General features: G+C 43.6%; 1 protein-coding gene across 1 annotated transcript in view; it reads left to right on the top strand.

Annotated features, from left to right (window-relative positions):
- CFAP57 (cilia and flagella associated protein 57) overlaps positions 1-16,493 on the top strand; it is a 77,043-nt gene that overhangs the window by 10,417 nt on the left and 50,133 nt on the right. Inside the window, exons 5-8 of the mRNA XM_049694236.1 lie at positions 1,536-1,743; positions 4,775-4,927; positions 14,899-15,038; positions 15,828-15,993. Coding sequence (XP_049550193.1) covers positions 1,536-1,743; positions 4,775-4,927; positions 14,899-15,038; positions 15,828-15,993 — 667 coding nt within the window. The remainder of the gene's footprint in view (positions 1-1,535; positions 1,744-4,774; positions 4,928-14,898; positions 15,039-15,827; positions 15,994-16,493) is intronic.

Raw genomic sequence — 16,493 nt, 5'->3', positions numbered from 1 at the left:
AGTGCAAGGAAATGTTGTCGGTCAGTCTGACAAAGCATATGGGCTAAAGTCGGGGGTCAGGATAGAGCTGTCTATTTCACCTCTACTGCAACCAATAACAGTCGTATCTCACCCATATTGGAAAGTACCATTGTGTGTTCTAGACACTGCCTTAAGCACTTTATATATATCCTCATTTGAGTCTTACCCTAAAAAGTATATATTATTATCATGCCCATTTTATAGATGAGGAAACTGAGGCTCAAAGAGGTTAAGTGCCTCACCCAGTATCACAGCACTGTTAAATAACAGGTCAGGATTCAAACCCAGACCTGTCTGACCCCAGAGCCTGAGCCCTCAACTACAATGGCACACTGTAGATGCCTCTTCCTCAGTGACTTTGGTTTCACCCATTTTCACCACCCTCCATGCCAATGACGTCTCCTTTTTTATCGTGATTATGTTGAGAACTTCCTAATAAGACCATATGCCCTCCAGTTTTCTGGGTTCACCATCCTTCAGTGGGTCCAGGGCTCCAAGAATAAAGCTCAGACTCCTGAGCCTGGCCCACATGTCCCTGCGGCTCGGACCCTTCTTTACATCTGCAGCATCAGCTCTTACCTCTGTCTACCGCACATGCCTCGTGTACTCTCCTGCTTCTGGGCTTGGTCTGCCCCCACCCCGACCCCACTCCCCCGGACATAGACACATGCCTGACACAGTCCTCTTTGTCATCTCAGCTGGGAGCTCTCAGCCTCTGCTCATCTCAGATAGGTGGTCCTCCTCTGTAACTGTCCTCAGAAAACCCTTGTTAGCTGCTGACTGGTTGCTCCCATCCTACTCAGCTGCCCTTAACAGTCCTTATCACATACCCGCTAGACCATCAGCTTCTCAGGGCAGGAACTGTGTCAACTTATTTACCATTGTTCCACAGAGCTGTTAACACAGCATAACTGCAGTAAATGTTATATGAATGAATGAATGAATGAATGAGTGAGTGAATGAAAGAGAAACAATGGAAGGAAGGGAGGAAGGAGAAGGGAGGCAGGGAGGAAATGGAAACCTGGATTCAAATCTCAGCTCTTGGGACTTCCCTGGTGGTCTAGTGGTTAGGACTCCACGCTTCAACTGCAGGGGGCACAGGTTCGATCCCTGGTCAGGGAACTAAGATCCCACATGCCTTGCAACAAGGCCAAAACAAAAAACAAAAAAAACAAAAAACAAAAAAACCCAAGTCTCAGCTCTTCCCCTTCTAATTTTGTGATCTTGGAAACAACCCCTCTGAGCCACTTTTTTCCAAACAACAAAATGAATATGATAATAACAATGAAAACAGTGACCACACAGGTTTGCGAGACTTCCTCATAAATGCACAACCTTCCATCTTCCATGGAGCTCGGGTAGCATTCCCAGCCAAAGGGGAGCATTTGGGCCGTGGGAAAGGGGCTCACGCTGGTTTCTCCCACACCCAAGGACAGCCCTTCTTTCTCATCCCTAGCAGGATTCATCTCCTTGGAATCGTCTCTGTTATCTTTACATGCTGTCTTCTTTTCCAGCCTGATCGAATTTCCAACAATCACCTCCCCAGTCCCTTCCTACAAGCAGGTCGTGATGGCCAGCAGCCACCACCAGCTGTCCCCGCCCCAGGTGTCTGCCATCGCAGCCTATTCCAAGGGATTTGCCTGCTCTGCTGGGCCAGGGAGAGTTCTACTGTTTGAGAAGATAGAAGAGAAGGAGTTTTACCGTGAGAGCAGGGAAATCCGGGTAAGGAGGGGAGGAAAAAGCAATACTGGGGTCCAATTGGCATTTGTTCTCTGACAGCAGAGCACTGACAGGGCGTCTGGTGCGGGGAGAGGGGCTGAGGGCTGAGCCATTTGTCCTGAGGGGAGTTTTAGGATGGGCTGGGCAGAAATGGGGTATAGAATTAGGGAGATCCGGATCTGACTCCTGGGAGAGGGCTTTGGCAAATTCTACTTTCTCTTTGAAGTTCAGTGTTCCCATAATGTATATTGATATTTAATGTCAAGAAAACTACCTGGTACACAGCAAGCATTCAATAAATATTCGGGGAATAAGTGATACAAACTGTTGTGGAGAGAGAGCTTATCTGGTTGCGGAAGAACCAGGAAGGCTTCAAGGTGTTTGAGGATAATCTTTGAGGAAGGGTCATAGAGGATGGATAACATTTGACAGGAAGAAACAGATCAGGAATTCCAGGTGAAAGGAACAAAATTAAGCAAAGTCACCACTGACAGGGAGCAGGTGGTGTGTTTGTGAGACATCTGTTTCCCCGTGGAGGAGCCTGAAGTCACTTGAAGGGGAAGAGAGGAGCTAAGGCTGGTGAAAGATGGCAAAGCCAGCCTGAGGAGTGTGTATGTACATCGGCAGGCATCCTGTTTTCAGTGAAGAAGCATTATGCTTCAGAAAAGTAATCTGCCTGTGATGCATGGTGCGGGCCATTTGGGGGCATTGGATATGAAGTGGTTAAAGACACAATGAATGAGTTAGACTTGACTCTGAGGTTTTCTGGCTGAGTGACTTCACATGAGTTGCTGAATCTAGCAAACCTGTGTCTCTTTGTTAAGGAACTAGCCTATCCCTTGCGGTTATCGAAAGGATTAAACGACATCTCTGTAATCACTGATGCAGTGCCTGTGCTTAATAAATGATACTAGTTATTATTGCCACTGTTAGGAATCAGTTCTGAGGCTTTTTTGTTACTGAAGCGAAAAGGCAGCGAGGTCTAGGATCACAGCAGTGGGAAGCAGACAGAGCCTTTGTGAAGGTTAAGTCTGTAGGATGTTCCCTGAGCAGATGTGGGAGGCCAGAGATAAGGAGCTCTCAGGGAAGATGCCCAGGCTCTGTGCTGGGTGTTGGGAAAGGATGCCACGGCACGAGAACTGGAGGTGAGAGCAAGATGGGTGGGGACTCGGGGGGACCACTGTGAGTTTACTTTGCCTATAAAGCAGGTCATTCTTTTGTGTGTTTATTCATTTAACAAATATTTATTGAGTGTTTACTATGTGCCAGGCTCTATGCTCGGGGCTGGGATACAGATGAGAAGTAACCACACTAAGACTTGCCCTTAGAGCTCAGTCAACAAGTAAACAAACAAATGTGAACAGATTGTTGGATGAGATCCATTCTGTGAAGAAAATAAAGCCAGGAAAGGACAGGGTGCGAGAGGGGCTTCTGTTCTAGAGAGAGTGACCTGGGCAGGCCTCGCTGAGGAATGTTGACATTTGACCAGAGACAAGGATAAAGTGAAGCAGTTGGATATGTATGTGGTTTAGACCTTGGGAGTGAGATCGATGTATCCACCACACACACACACACACACACACCCACACACACACACACCCACACACACACACACACCCATAGCGCTTGGCTTGTATCTGGCACATAGTCAATACTATTTTAAGTATTTATTATTGTAATTACTTTACTACTATCGTTTTCACTGAACCCTTATATTAGATAAAATCACTGAGAGAGAAAATATAGAGCCAAAAAGAGAACTGAGGACAAAACCTAGCATTTCCTAATTTCAAGACTGAGACAGGATGAGAATCCAGCAGGGCACTGAGAAGGTGTTGCCCTTCACTCATTCAGTCAACAAACGTCCGTCGTGCAGCTATCATGGGCCAGGCTCTGTGGTGTGGCCTGCGGTGGGTGAATCAGACATGGGCACTTCCCTCGTGGACCTCGCTGTCTGGGGGAGGACCGTGAGGCCACACCGCGCAGTCAGGCACCTGCTATGTGTCAGGCACTGCTCCAAGCACCAGGAGACAGACGTGGGGACAGACACGGTCCTTGGTCTGCGGGCTCCCGTTCTACTTTATACAGTGTGATGCATGTAACAGCAGAGGGAGCCCCGGGTGCTGTGGGCACATTGAGGGAACATCAGGGCCCACTCAGCCCGGGGTGGTCGGGGAGGGCTTCCCAGAGCCCTTGCTGTTCTGGTGAGGCAGTGAGAGTAGACTTCATGAGGACGGGTTAGGGGGGACACAGGAAGACAGGACTCCAGGCAGGGTCAGGGCAGCACAGGAGGCCAGGGCCTTCTAGGGAGGAAGGTGCCAAGGTCACTGCTGCAGGCTCTAGAAAAGCCTAGAAGATGAGGGCCGAGCAGGGACATCAGGCTTTGGTGATGTTTATGAGAACAGTTTCAGTAAATGATGCGGTGGAAGCCACATTATAAGGAATTAAGAACTGAGTGGGTGGTAGGGAAGTGGAGATGGTACGTGCAGACCAGCCTTTCAATAAGTTTGGTTGTTAGTGGAAGGAGAGAAATAGCAGGGAAAAGGAAATCTAGTTTCATCCACTAGGAACTCCCGGCCCTCTGAGACCGCTGCAGGAGCTGTGTGACCCCTTCTCTTCTCTCTGCCCTGTCACCCACTCTACGTGGTAGAAGGGCTGCCACCTTCCCCTCTACTGCCCTGGAGCACACACTGTGTACCTGATGCAGGTGGGCGCCCACACTGGGCTCCCAACAGCTGGGCGAGAGTCGGGGTTAGACTAACGCTGGTTGTGAGGGGGGATCTCAAACTGAGAGGTACAGATGGATCCGTTTCACCTGTGCTGCTGCCTTATTATTCAGCCACTAATCACTTAAAGGTGAGTAGGAAACCCACAGGAACGGAGGCCCCTCAAGCCCTCCCTTCTCCACATCTGAGGAGGATCCAGGAAGCATGGTCAGGAGTCTATAAGCTACAGTATCTGAGAGAATCTGAAAGCCCGAGGACACCCTGACAATGTGAGGGCATTGCTGACCGCTGTTCTGTGTCTTGGGCAGATTCCTGTGGACCCACAGAGCAATGACCCGAGTCAGTCAGACAAACAGGACGTGCTCTGCCTGTGCTTCAGCCCCTCTGAGGAAACGCTGATCGCCAGCACCAGCAAGAACCAGCTCTACAGCATCACCATGTCCCTGATGGAGATCAGCAAGGTGAGTCTCCCAGCAGCGCTTCCTTCCAGCCCGGGGACTGCTCACCATGTGGGAAAATTTTAATCCAATTCCTAAGTGCAGGCTCACTCACCACTTCATAACAGAGCAAAAGAAACTCAAATTTCAAGTTGTCCGTGTAAGGAGCGCTCCGATACCCTGGGCGGCGGGCAGAGGGGTGCCCGGGAATGTGATCGCTGCAGCCTCTTTGGAGAACACCCTGGAGACATCTGTCAGATTTAAATTGTACCTGTCTTTAACCCAGCAAGCAAGTGTACTTCAGGTATTTAATGTACGGCTATACCTGCTTCTGTGCACAGAGATGTATATATGTAAAGGTTTATCATTGCTTTTTGTTTTTAAATAACAAAGAAAGCCGGTATGAATACACTGCAGACATTGCAACAAAAAAGCGGTATTAAAGATAAAAAGAATCACTTTGTACTTATAAAAGGTTCACTTCATCAAGCAGACATTAGTTTTAAATTTGTATGCACCTAATAGCATGGACTCAAAATATATCCAGCAAACTTTGGCAGAACAACAAGGAAAATAAACCACTTACAATTGTAGGAGATTTTAATATATCTTTCTCAGTAATGGTGGTTTTCTAAATAACAGCTGTATTGAGTTATAATTCGTTATACAGTTCACCTATGTAAAGTGTACAATACAATGGTTTTTAGTATATTCACAGCGTTGTGCAGCCATTACCTCCATCAATTTTAGAACACTTTCATCACTTAAAAAAAATATGCCCTTTAGCTATTATGCTCCCACCATCCCATCTGCCTCCCTCCCAGCTGTAGCCAACCACTACTGTCTTGTGTCTGTATAGATTTGCCTTTTCTGAACATTGCATACCAATATGTGGACTCTTGGGACTGGCTTCTTTCACTTAGCACAATGTTTTTAAGTTTCATCCATGTGGTAGCATGTATCAGTACTCCACTCCTTTTTTATTTTTGTCTGCGTCGGGTCGTTGAGGCATGCAGTATCTTTCGTTGTGGTGCTTGGTATGCAGGATCTTTTGTTGTGGCGCTCGGGCTTTTCTCTAGTTGTGGCATGTGGGTTTTCCCTCTCTAATTGTGTCGTGCAGGCTCCAGGGCGCGTAGGCACTGCAGTTTGCAGCACGTGGGCTCTCTCCTTGAGGTGCATGAGCTCAGTAGTTGCAACGCATGGGCTTAGTTGCTTCACAGCATGTGGAATCTTAGGTCCCGGATCAGGGATTGTACCTGCGTCCCCTGTATTGGAAGGCAGATTCTTTACCACTGGACCACCAGGGAAGTCCCTTGTACTCCATTCCTTTTCATGTCCAAATAATATTCCATTGCATGGCTGTACCACTTTTGTTGGTCTAATCATCAGTTGATGAACATTTGGGCTGTTTCTAACTGCTATAAACATCTGTGTACAAGTTTTTCTGTAGACATATGTTTTTATCCTTCTGGGTGTATACCTAGGAGTGGAATTCCTGGGTCACGTAGTAACTCAATATTTAAACATTTAAGGAACTTCCAGATAGTTTTCCAAGGTGCTGCACCATTTATATTCCTATCAGCTGTGTACGAGTGTTCTCATTTCTCTCTGTTTTTACCAACATTTGTTCTTATCTGATTTTTAAATTACGCCCACTCCCTCCTGCAAGAGCACTGGAATCACAACTAACTGCTGAACAATCATCAACAGGAAGACACTGGAACACACCAAAAAAGATACCCCACATCCAAAGACAAAGGAGAAGCTGCAATGAGATGGTAGGAGGGGTGCAATCACAATAAAATCAAATCCCATAACTGCTGGGTGGGTGACTCACAAACTGGAGAACACTTATACCACAGAAGTCCACCTACTGGAGTGAAGGTTCTGAGCCACACATCAGGCTTCCCAACCTGAGGGTCTGGCAACGGGAGGAGGAATTACTAGAGAAACAGAGTTCGAAGGCTAGCAGGATTTGATTGCCGGATTTCAACAGGACTGGGGGAAACAGAGACTCCACTCTTGGAGGGCACACACAAAGGAGTGTGTGTATTGGAACCCACGGGAAGGAGCCGTGACCCCACAGGAGACTGAATCAGACCTACCTGCTAGTGTTGGAGGGTCTCCTGCAGAGGCAGGGGGTGCCTCTGTCTCACCGTGAGGACAAGGACACTGGCAGCAGAAGTTCTGGGAAGTACTCCTTGTTGTGAGCCCTCCTAGAGTCTGCCATCAGCCCCACCAAAGAGCCTGGGTAGGCTCCAGTGTTGGGTCGCCTCAGGCCAAACAACCAATAGGGAGGGAACCCAGCCCCACCCAACAGCAGACAAATGGATTAAAGTTTTACTGTGCTCTACCCACCAGAGCAACAGCCAGCTCTACCCACCACCAGTCCCTTCCATTAGGAAACTTGCACAATCCTCTTAGATAGCCTCACCCACCAGAAGGCAGACAGCAGAAGCAAGAAGAGCTACAATCCTGCAGCCTGTGGAACAAAAACCACATTCACAGAAAGATAGACAAAATAAAAAGTCAGAGAGCTATGTACCAGATGAAGGAACAAGATAAAACCCCAGAAAAACAATGAAATGAAGTGGAGATAGTCAACTTTCCAGAAAAAGAATTCAGAATAATGATAGTGAAGACGATCCAGGACCTCAGAAAAAGAATGGAGGCAAAGATCGAGAAGATGCAAGAAATGTTTAACAAAGACCTAGAAGAATTAAAGAACAAACAAACAGAGATGAACAATACAATAACTGAAATGAAAACTACAATAGAAGGAATCAATAGCAGACTAACTGAGGCAGAAGAACGGATAAGTGACCTGGAAGACAGAAGGGTGGAATTCACTGCTGTGGTACAGACTAAAGAAAAAAGAATGAAAAGAAATGAAGACAGCCTAAGAGACCTCTGGGACATTAAAGGCAACAACATTCACATTATTAGAGGTCCCAGAAAGAGAAGAGAGAGAGAAAGGACCCGAGAAAATATCTGAAGAGATTATAGTTAAAAAATTCCCTAACATGGGAAAGGAAATAGCCACCCAAGTCCAGGAAGTGCAGAGAGCCCCATACAGGATAAACCCAAGGAGAAACACGCCGAGACACATAGTAATCAAACTGGCAAAAAGTAAAGAGAGAAAAATTGTTGAAAGCAGCAAGGGAAAAAAGACAAATAACATAAAAGGGAACTCCCATAAGGTTAACAGCTGATTTCTCAGCAGAAACTCTACAAGCCAGAAGGTAGTGGCATGACATATTTAAACTGATGAAAGGGAAGAACCTACAACCAAGACTATTCTACCCGGCAAGGATCTCATTCAGATTCTATGGAGAAATCAAAAGCTTTACAGACAAGCAAAAGCTAAGAGAATTCAGCACCACCAAACCAGGTCTACAACAAATGCTAAAGGAACTTCTCTAAGTGGGAAACACAAGAGAAGAAAAGGACCTACAAAAACAAACCCAAAACAATTAAGAAAATGGTCATAAGAACATACATATAGACAATTACCTTAAACATGTATGGATTAAATGCTCCAACCAGAAAACACAGGCTCGCTGAATGGATACAAAAACAAGACCCCTCTATATGCTGTCTACAAGAGATGCACTTCAGACCTAGGGACACATACGGACTGAAAGTGAGGGGATGGAAAAAGATATTCCATGCAAATGGAAATCAAAAGAAAGCTGGAGTAGCAATACTCATATAAGACAAAATAGACTTTCAAATAAAGAATGGTACAAGAGACAAGGAAGGACACTACATAATGATCAAGGGATCAATCCAAGAAGAAGATATAACAATTATAAATATATATGCACCCAACATAGGAGCACCTCAATACATAAGGCAACTGCTAACAGCTATAAAAGAAGAAATCGACAGTAACACAATAATAGTGGGAGACTTTTAACACCTCACTTACCCCAATGGACAGATCATCCAAACAGAAAATTAATAAGGAAACACAAGCTTTAAATGACACAACAGACCAGAGAGATTTAATTGATATTTATAGGACATTCCTTCCAAAAACAGCAGATTACACTTTCTTCTCAAGTGCGAACGGAACATTCTCCAGGGTAGATCATATCTTGGGTCACAAATCAAGCCTCAGTAAATTTAAGAAAATTGAAATCATATCAAGCATCTTTTCTGACCACAATGCTATGAGATTAGAAATCAATTACAGAGGAAAAAACATAAAAAACACAAACACATGGAGGCTAAACAATACGTTAGTAAATAACCAAGAGAACACTGAAGAAATCAGGGAAATCAAAAAATACCTAGAGACAAATTACAATGAAAACACGGTGATCCAAAACCTATGGGATGCAGCAAAAGCAGTTCTAAGAGGGAGGTTTATAGCAATACAATCCTACCTCAGGATACAACAAACATCTCAAATAAACAATCTAACCTTACACCTAAAGGAACTAGAGAAAGAAGAACAAACAAAACCCGAAGTTAGTAGAAGGAAAGAAATCATAAAGATCAGAGCACAAATAAATGAAATAGAAACAAAGAATACAGTAGCAAAGATCAATAAAACTAAAAGTTGGTTTTTTGAGAAGATAAACAAAATTGAAAAACCATTAGCCAGACTCATCAAAAAAAGAGGAAGAGGACTCAAATCAATAAAATTAGAAATGAAAAAGAGAAGTTACAACAGACACTGCAGAAATACAAAGCATGCTAAGAAACTACTACAAGCAACTCTATGCCAATAAAATGGACAACCTGGAAGAAATGGACAAATTCTTAGAACGGTGTAACCTTCTGAGACTGAACCAGGAAGAAATAGAAAATATGAACAGACCAATCACAAGTAATGAAATTGAAACTGTGATTAAAAATCTTCCAACAAACACAAGTTCAGGACCAGATGGCTTCACAGGTGAATTCTATCAAACATTTAGAGAAGAGCTAACACCCATCCTTCTCAAACTCTTCCAAAAAATTGCAGAGGAAGGAATACTCCCAAACTCATTCCATGAGGCCACAATCATGCTGATACCAAAACCAGACAAAGATACTACAAAAAAAGAAAATTACAGACCAATATCACTGATAAACATAGATGCAAAAATCCTCAACAAAATACTAGCAAACAGAATCCAACAACACATTAAAAGGATCGTACACCATGATCAAGTGGGATTTATCCCAGGGATGCAAGGATTCTTCAATATATGCAAATCAATCAATGTGATACACCATATTAACAAATTGAAGAATAAGAACCGTATGATCATCTCAATAGATGCAGAAAAAGTTTTAGACAAAACTCAACACCCAGTTATGATAAAAACTCTCCAGAAAGTGGACATAGAGGGAACCTACCTCAACATAATAAAGGACATATATGACAAACCCACAGCAAACATCATTCTCAGTGGTGAAAAACTGAAAGCATTTCCTCTAAGATCAGGAACAAGACAAGGATGTCCACTCTCACTGCTATTATTCAACATAGTTTTGGAAGTCCTAGCCACGGTAATCAGAGAAGAAAAGAAATAAAAAGAATCCAAATTGGAAAAGAAGAAGTAAAACTGTCACTGTTTGCAGGTGACATGATACTATACATAGAGAATCCTAAAGGTGCCACCAGAAAACTACTAGAGCTAGTCAATGAATTTGGTAAAGTTGCTGGATGCAAAATTAATGCACAGAAATCTCTTACATTCCTATATGCTAATGATGAAAAATCTGAAAGAGAAATTAAGGAAACACTCCCATTTACCATTGCAACAAAAAGAATAAAATACCTAGGAATAAACCTACCTAGGGAGACAAAAGACCTGTATGCAGAAAACTATTAGATGCTGATGAAAGAAATTAAAGATGATACCAACAGATGGAGAGATATACCATGTTCTAGGATTGGAAGAATCAATATTGTGAAAATGACTGTACTACCCAAAGCAATCTACAGATTCAATGCAATCCCCATCAAATTACCAATGGCATTTTTTACAGAACTAGAACAAAAAAATCTTAAAATTTGTATGGAGACAAAAAAGACCCCGAATAGCCAAAGCACTCTTGAAGGAAAAAAGCAGAGCTGGAGGAATCAGACTCCCTGACTTCAGGCTATACTACAAAGCTACAGTAATCAAGACAGTATGGTACTGGCACAAAAACAGAAATATAGATCAATGGAACAGGATAGAAAGCCCAGAGATAAACCCACGCACCTATGGTCAACTAATCTATGACAAAGGATGCGAGGATATACAATGGAGAAAAGACGGTGTCTTCAATAAATGGTGCTGGGAAAACTGGACAGCTACATGTAAAAGAATGAAATTAGAACACTCCCTAACACCATACACAAAAATAAACTCAAAATGGATTAGAGACCTAAATGTAAGGCCGGACATATAAAACTTTTCGAGGAAAATATAGGAAGAACACTCTTTGACATAAATCACAGCAAGATCTTTTTTGATCCACCTCCTCAAGTAATGGAAGTAAAAACAAAAATAAATAAATGGGACCTAATGAAACTTAAAAGTTTTTGCACAGCAAAGGAAACTACAAACAAGACGAAAAGACAACCCTCAGAATGGGAGAAAATATTTGCCAATGAATCAATGGACAAAGGATTAATGTCCAAAATATATAAACAGCTCATGCAGCTCAATATTGAAAAAACAAACAACCCAATCCAAAAATGGGCAGAAGACCTAAATAGACATTTCTCCAAAGAAGACATACAGATGACTGAGAAGCTCATGAAAAGATGCTCAACATCACTAATTATTAGAGAAATGCAAATCAAAACTACAGTGAGGTATCACCTCACACCAGTTGGAATGGGCATCATCAGACAATCTACAAACAACAAATGCTGGAGAGGATGTGGAGAACAGGGAACCCTCTTGCATTGTTGGTGGGAATGTAAATTGATACAGCCACTATGGAGAACAGTATGGAGGTTCCTTAAAAAACTAAAAATAGGGTTTCCCTGGTGGCGCAGTGGTTGAGAGTCCGCCTGCCGATGCAGGGGACACGGGTTTGTGCCCCGGTCCGGGAGGATCCCACATGCCGCGGAGCGGCTGGGCCCGTGAGCCATGGCCGCTGAGCCTGCGTGTCTGGAGCCTGTGCTCCGCAACGGGAGAGGCCACAACAGTGAGAGGCCCGCATACCACAAAAAAAAATCTAAAAATAGAATTACCATATGACCCAGCAATCCCACTACTGGGCATATACCCTGAGAAAACCATAATTCAAAAAGACACATGCACCCCAATGTTCATTGCAGCAGTATTTACAATAGCCAGGACATGGAAGCAACCTAGATGCCCATCGACAGATGAATGGATAAAGAAGATGTGGGACATATATACAATGCAATATTACTCAGCCATAAAAAGGAACGAAATTGGGTCATTTGTACAGACGTGGATGGATCTAGAGACTGTCATACAGAGTGAAGTAAATCAGAAAGAGAAAATATCGTATATTAACACATATATGTGGAACCTAGAAAAATGGTACAGATGAACCTGTTTGCAGGGCAGAAATTGAGACACAGATGTAGAGAACAAACATATGGACACCAAAGAGGGAAAGTGGCGGGGAGCAGGGGGTGCTGGTGGGATGAATTGGGAGATTGGGATTTACATGTATACACTAATATGTATAAAATGGATAACTAATAAGAACCTGCTGTATAAAAAAATAAATAAAATAAAATTCAAAACCAAATTACATTCATAAATGGATGTTGCTCTGTAGTTTTCTTGTGATGCCTTTATCTGCTTCTGGTATCCAGGTAATACTGACCTCATAGAATGAGGTGCAGAGACATGGTGGAAAAGAGAGAATTGCTTTTGTTTTAACATAACAGGAATTTGAGTGTACTTAAAAGCTTGTCAGCTAATATATAAGTCATTACGTTGTATACCCCAAACTAAGACATTTTTATCATTCCACCTGGGGACACTTCATTCACAAGGACTCAGAAAGGACTAATTTGATGGCTGGATCTCCAGTCTGTCCACTTTCTCTGTGTAGAGGGGTGAGCTCATTGCATAGAGCTTTTCTCCCTGCTGGTGGGCAGGGCCTCTCAGAAGGAAGGCTGTGTGGGGAGGAGAGAACTAGACCAGAGAGTGGGACCTTCTGTGGAGGGGAGTGTTTCCACTCTCTCTCCCAGGCTAGAACAGTTTCCTGCTTGTCTCTTCATGTACACTCTGCCCTCCAGCCCCTGAATTATATTCTGTTTGGCTGCCAGAGTGATCTTTTCAAATCCCAGACGTGGTTATCACAAAATACACATCCTCCACCACCTCCACCGTCATCACAGCTGCGATCCTTCATTGGCTTCCTGGGCTCTGAGAAGAACTGAACTGGGTGCACAGGGCTGGGCAATGTCTGGCCCAGGCTGCTTTCTGCAGCCCCATCCCATCATTCCACCTGATAGGACAGGCCTTTCTGATCACCATGAGTCTGCATGTTCCCTCTGCCAAAAGGCTTCAGTATGCTCCTACCTCTGCCTGGGGCACTCTTATGTTGTCCCCTTCCCCACATTAGTTCTTGCTCATCCTTCAGGGGAAAAAAAAAAAAAAAAAGCTAGTAGAAATGTGCTAGTAGAGACAGCAAGATTGAAGATATTGGAGAAAGAAGGGGAAGCAGATGGAGAAGAATGGGAATAATCTGTGCCTACCCCCACCCCAGCCCAGCACCTCTTTCTGCCACAGTAGAGAAGGGAAGCGTCTGAATTTGAGGGGATTGCCAGCTCAGCCTTTGCCTTGGCTTGTGAACAATGTACACCTCATTAAACTCCCCAGTCATCACGCCTCATTCAGGTGTCCCAGGTGTAATGTCTCTGATGACAGACACCTGGAATCTACACAAGCAGTGCAATAGGATAAATTTTAACTTAAAATCATTCACCCAACTCTCCTTGCTGCTGCTTGTGGAGTAACATAGTCTCTCTGCAGAGAAATTTGGGAGTTCTCATTAAGATCTTGAAAATCATTCACACCATTTTGCCCTGTATTCCACTTCTAGAAATACATCTGTTGTGTGGGTCCCAACCTATTGGTGGTGATGCCATCAGCTAGGAATGCCGGAGACACTACCCAGGGCCTGTATTACTCCTAGCAAAGGCCCCACATACACTCCCCCAACCAGGGCCAATGCTGTGGCCTGACTGGCCCTTTGGTTCTTATTGTGATTGTAGGATGTACTTCATCAAAAACCATCAGGGAACTTTGAGGAACAAGATTTCTTACTCACAGGTCCTGGAGGGTACAGAGCAAGCCCAAGGGCCACACAGTGAGGACATGGTTAAAGAGAGAGGTGGACCTGGGGCTCTGCATTTATTAAGGTTTGAAGGTGGGGTGTCTAGGGTTTTGCGAGTTCACTATTGATTTCATGGTCATTTAGCCACGAGAGTGAGAATTAGGCCACAGGAAGAGAAAAGTGGGGTCACTCAAGAAGTCAGTTATTTAAGTTATCCAGGACTTTCTGCAAAAGGGGTCTTCAAGGGTGGGGACGGCTTAATTCTTTGGCAGATTATTTGGCTGGTAGCTGTGTCATACAACTGGCAATATGTTTATTCAAGATGGATGTCCTTTGAAATAGATGCCTTGAGACTCAAAAGCTTAATGTCAGGCACTTACCCTGCAGTATCTAAGGAAGTAATCAGAGAGGAACACAGAGTTACATGTAAGAATATTTAGTCTAGTGTTACCCCTAACTAACAAAAATCAGAGACCACTTAAATATTCCTATAGTAGAAGGATAGATAAATTAAATTCTGGTATATTCATAGAATAAAATACTTTATTGCCATTAAAATGATGTTTTAAAATAATAATGGTATAGGAAAATATGCATAATGTTAAAGCAGTTTGCCCACAGCCTGATTTCTGTGCATCTGGGCTAATTAACGTCCATAAGTAGTGATGAGAGCTGGAGTGCATTACCAGCCTTTTCCTTCCTCTGCCCCATCTCATTCTGTGTGATTTCTCCAGGGGGAGCCTGCCCACTTTGAGTATCTGATGTACCCGTTGCACTCAGCATCCATCACTGGTCTAGCTACTTGCATCCGCAAACCCCTCATTGCCACCTGCTCTGTGGACCGGTCTGTTCGCATCTGGAATTACGAATCAAAGTAAGGAGTGAAAGGCTTTGCTACTGTGATATGCACGATTTCAGTTGTTAAATTTTCCATGCAAATTATTTTAATTAGAGGTTTGAAATTTTAATTACTTAGAAGCTTTCAGTTGGAAAAGTTTTTTTTTTTAATCAAGTCAGTCATACTACCTTGTTCTCTTTACTTTTCACTCTTGCATGAGCTAGAAAATCACTTTATACTTTATTCAGTGCTTGCTACGTGCCAGACACCATGCTTGGCACGTGGGACATAAAGAAACATCCCAATATCTCCCGTCCTTACATACCCTCCTGTGTCCTTCTAGCTTTCCTATCCCCTCACCCCCACTAGACCTGCTTTTTGCCCCACGGAGCTCTCCAGACCATTGATTCGCCCTTTGAATCCAGATCACTGCCCCAACCACCTTCAGCTCCCAGTGATTTTATCCTCCTGGCACAGCTTCCTCGAGAATCTCCAGCCTAGATTGGCCCCATGACGTAACTTCTTTGCTCTTGTATATAGCTGCTGGGGCTGCTAGAAAAAAAATTGTGCAATACTTCTGATTTAGAAATCTAAATGGAGCTGTGCCTTCAACATGTCTAGACAATGCCATATTCAGTCCCTTTACTTGCCATACTCATTGCTGGACACTACCCTCAAGTAACCAAAATCTAGAAAAAGAGGCACCAATAATTGCAAGTAATAAAGTATCTCAAACGCTAGGATAAAAATATGTACCAGATACAATGGAGGACTTGAGGGACTCAGTGGGCTAGACTTATATTCAATAATTTATCTTTTTCACAGCACCCAGGAACTATTTAAGGAATACCAAGAAGAAGCTTATACAATCAGCCTTCACCCATCTGGACACTACATTGTAGTAGGGTTTGCTGACAAACTACGCCTTATGAATCTACTCATTGATGATATACGTTCTTTCAAAGAATACTCTGTCAGAGGGTGCAAAGAGGTAAGAACTACTGGAGGTAAAGGTCCAGTTTCTTAGAAAGCCAGAGTTGAAATATCAAGAACTAGCACAACTGGGGAGGAAGGACCAAAGACTGTCTTAGAGAATTCTGGTGGCTTAAAAAGAAATCCATTTCTCCCACCAAACTTATTGAGTATGTTGGTTCTATCCTCTTTCTTTTATGCCCACCAAAATATATCACTGGACCAAACCATGTGAGATCTCACCTGTGATCAGTCCACTCTGTGACTGTGGAGTAATATATGTTTTAAAAGCATTAAAAAGAAAGTTATCACAGAATCGGAGTCACAGCTGGGAAGGCGAGTTTGGCGATTGGGAGGCGCCAGGGAAAATGAGCAACAGGGAGAGACAATAGCCCATCAGATTTCCCCCTGAGATGACTTGTGGAATCAAGACAGTGATTTGAGGAATTGCTCCCCTGTTCTGAAACTTCTTCTGCAGACAAAATGAGTGTTCTATTCTCTGACCCAAGCACCTTCATG

This window comes from Orcinus orca, chromosome 1, assembly GCF_937001465.1.
Source record: "Orcinus orca chromosome 1, mOrcOrc1.1, whole genome shotgun sequence".
NCBI lineage: Eukaryota > Metazoa > Chordata > Mammalia > Artiodactyla > Delphinidae > Orcinus > Orcinus orca.
Note: the sequence above shows the minus strand (reverse complement) of the source record. Positions and strands in the feature narration are given on the sequence as shown.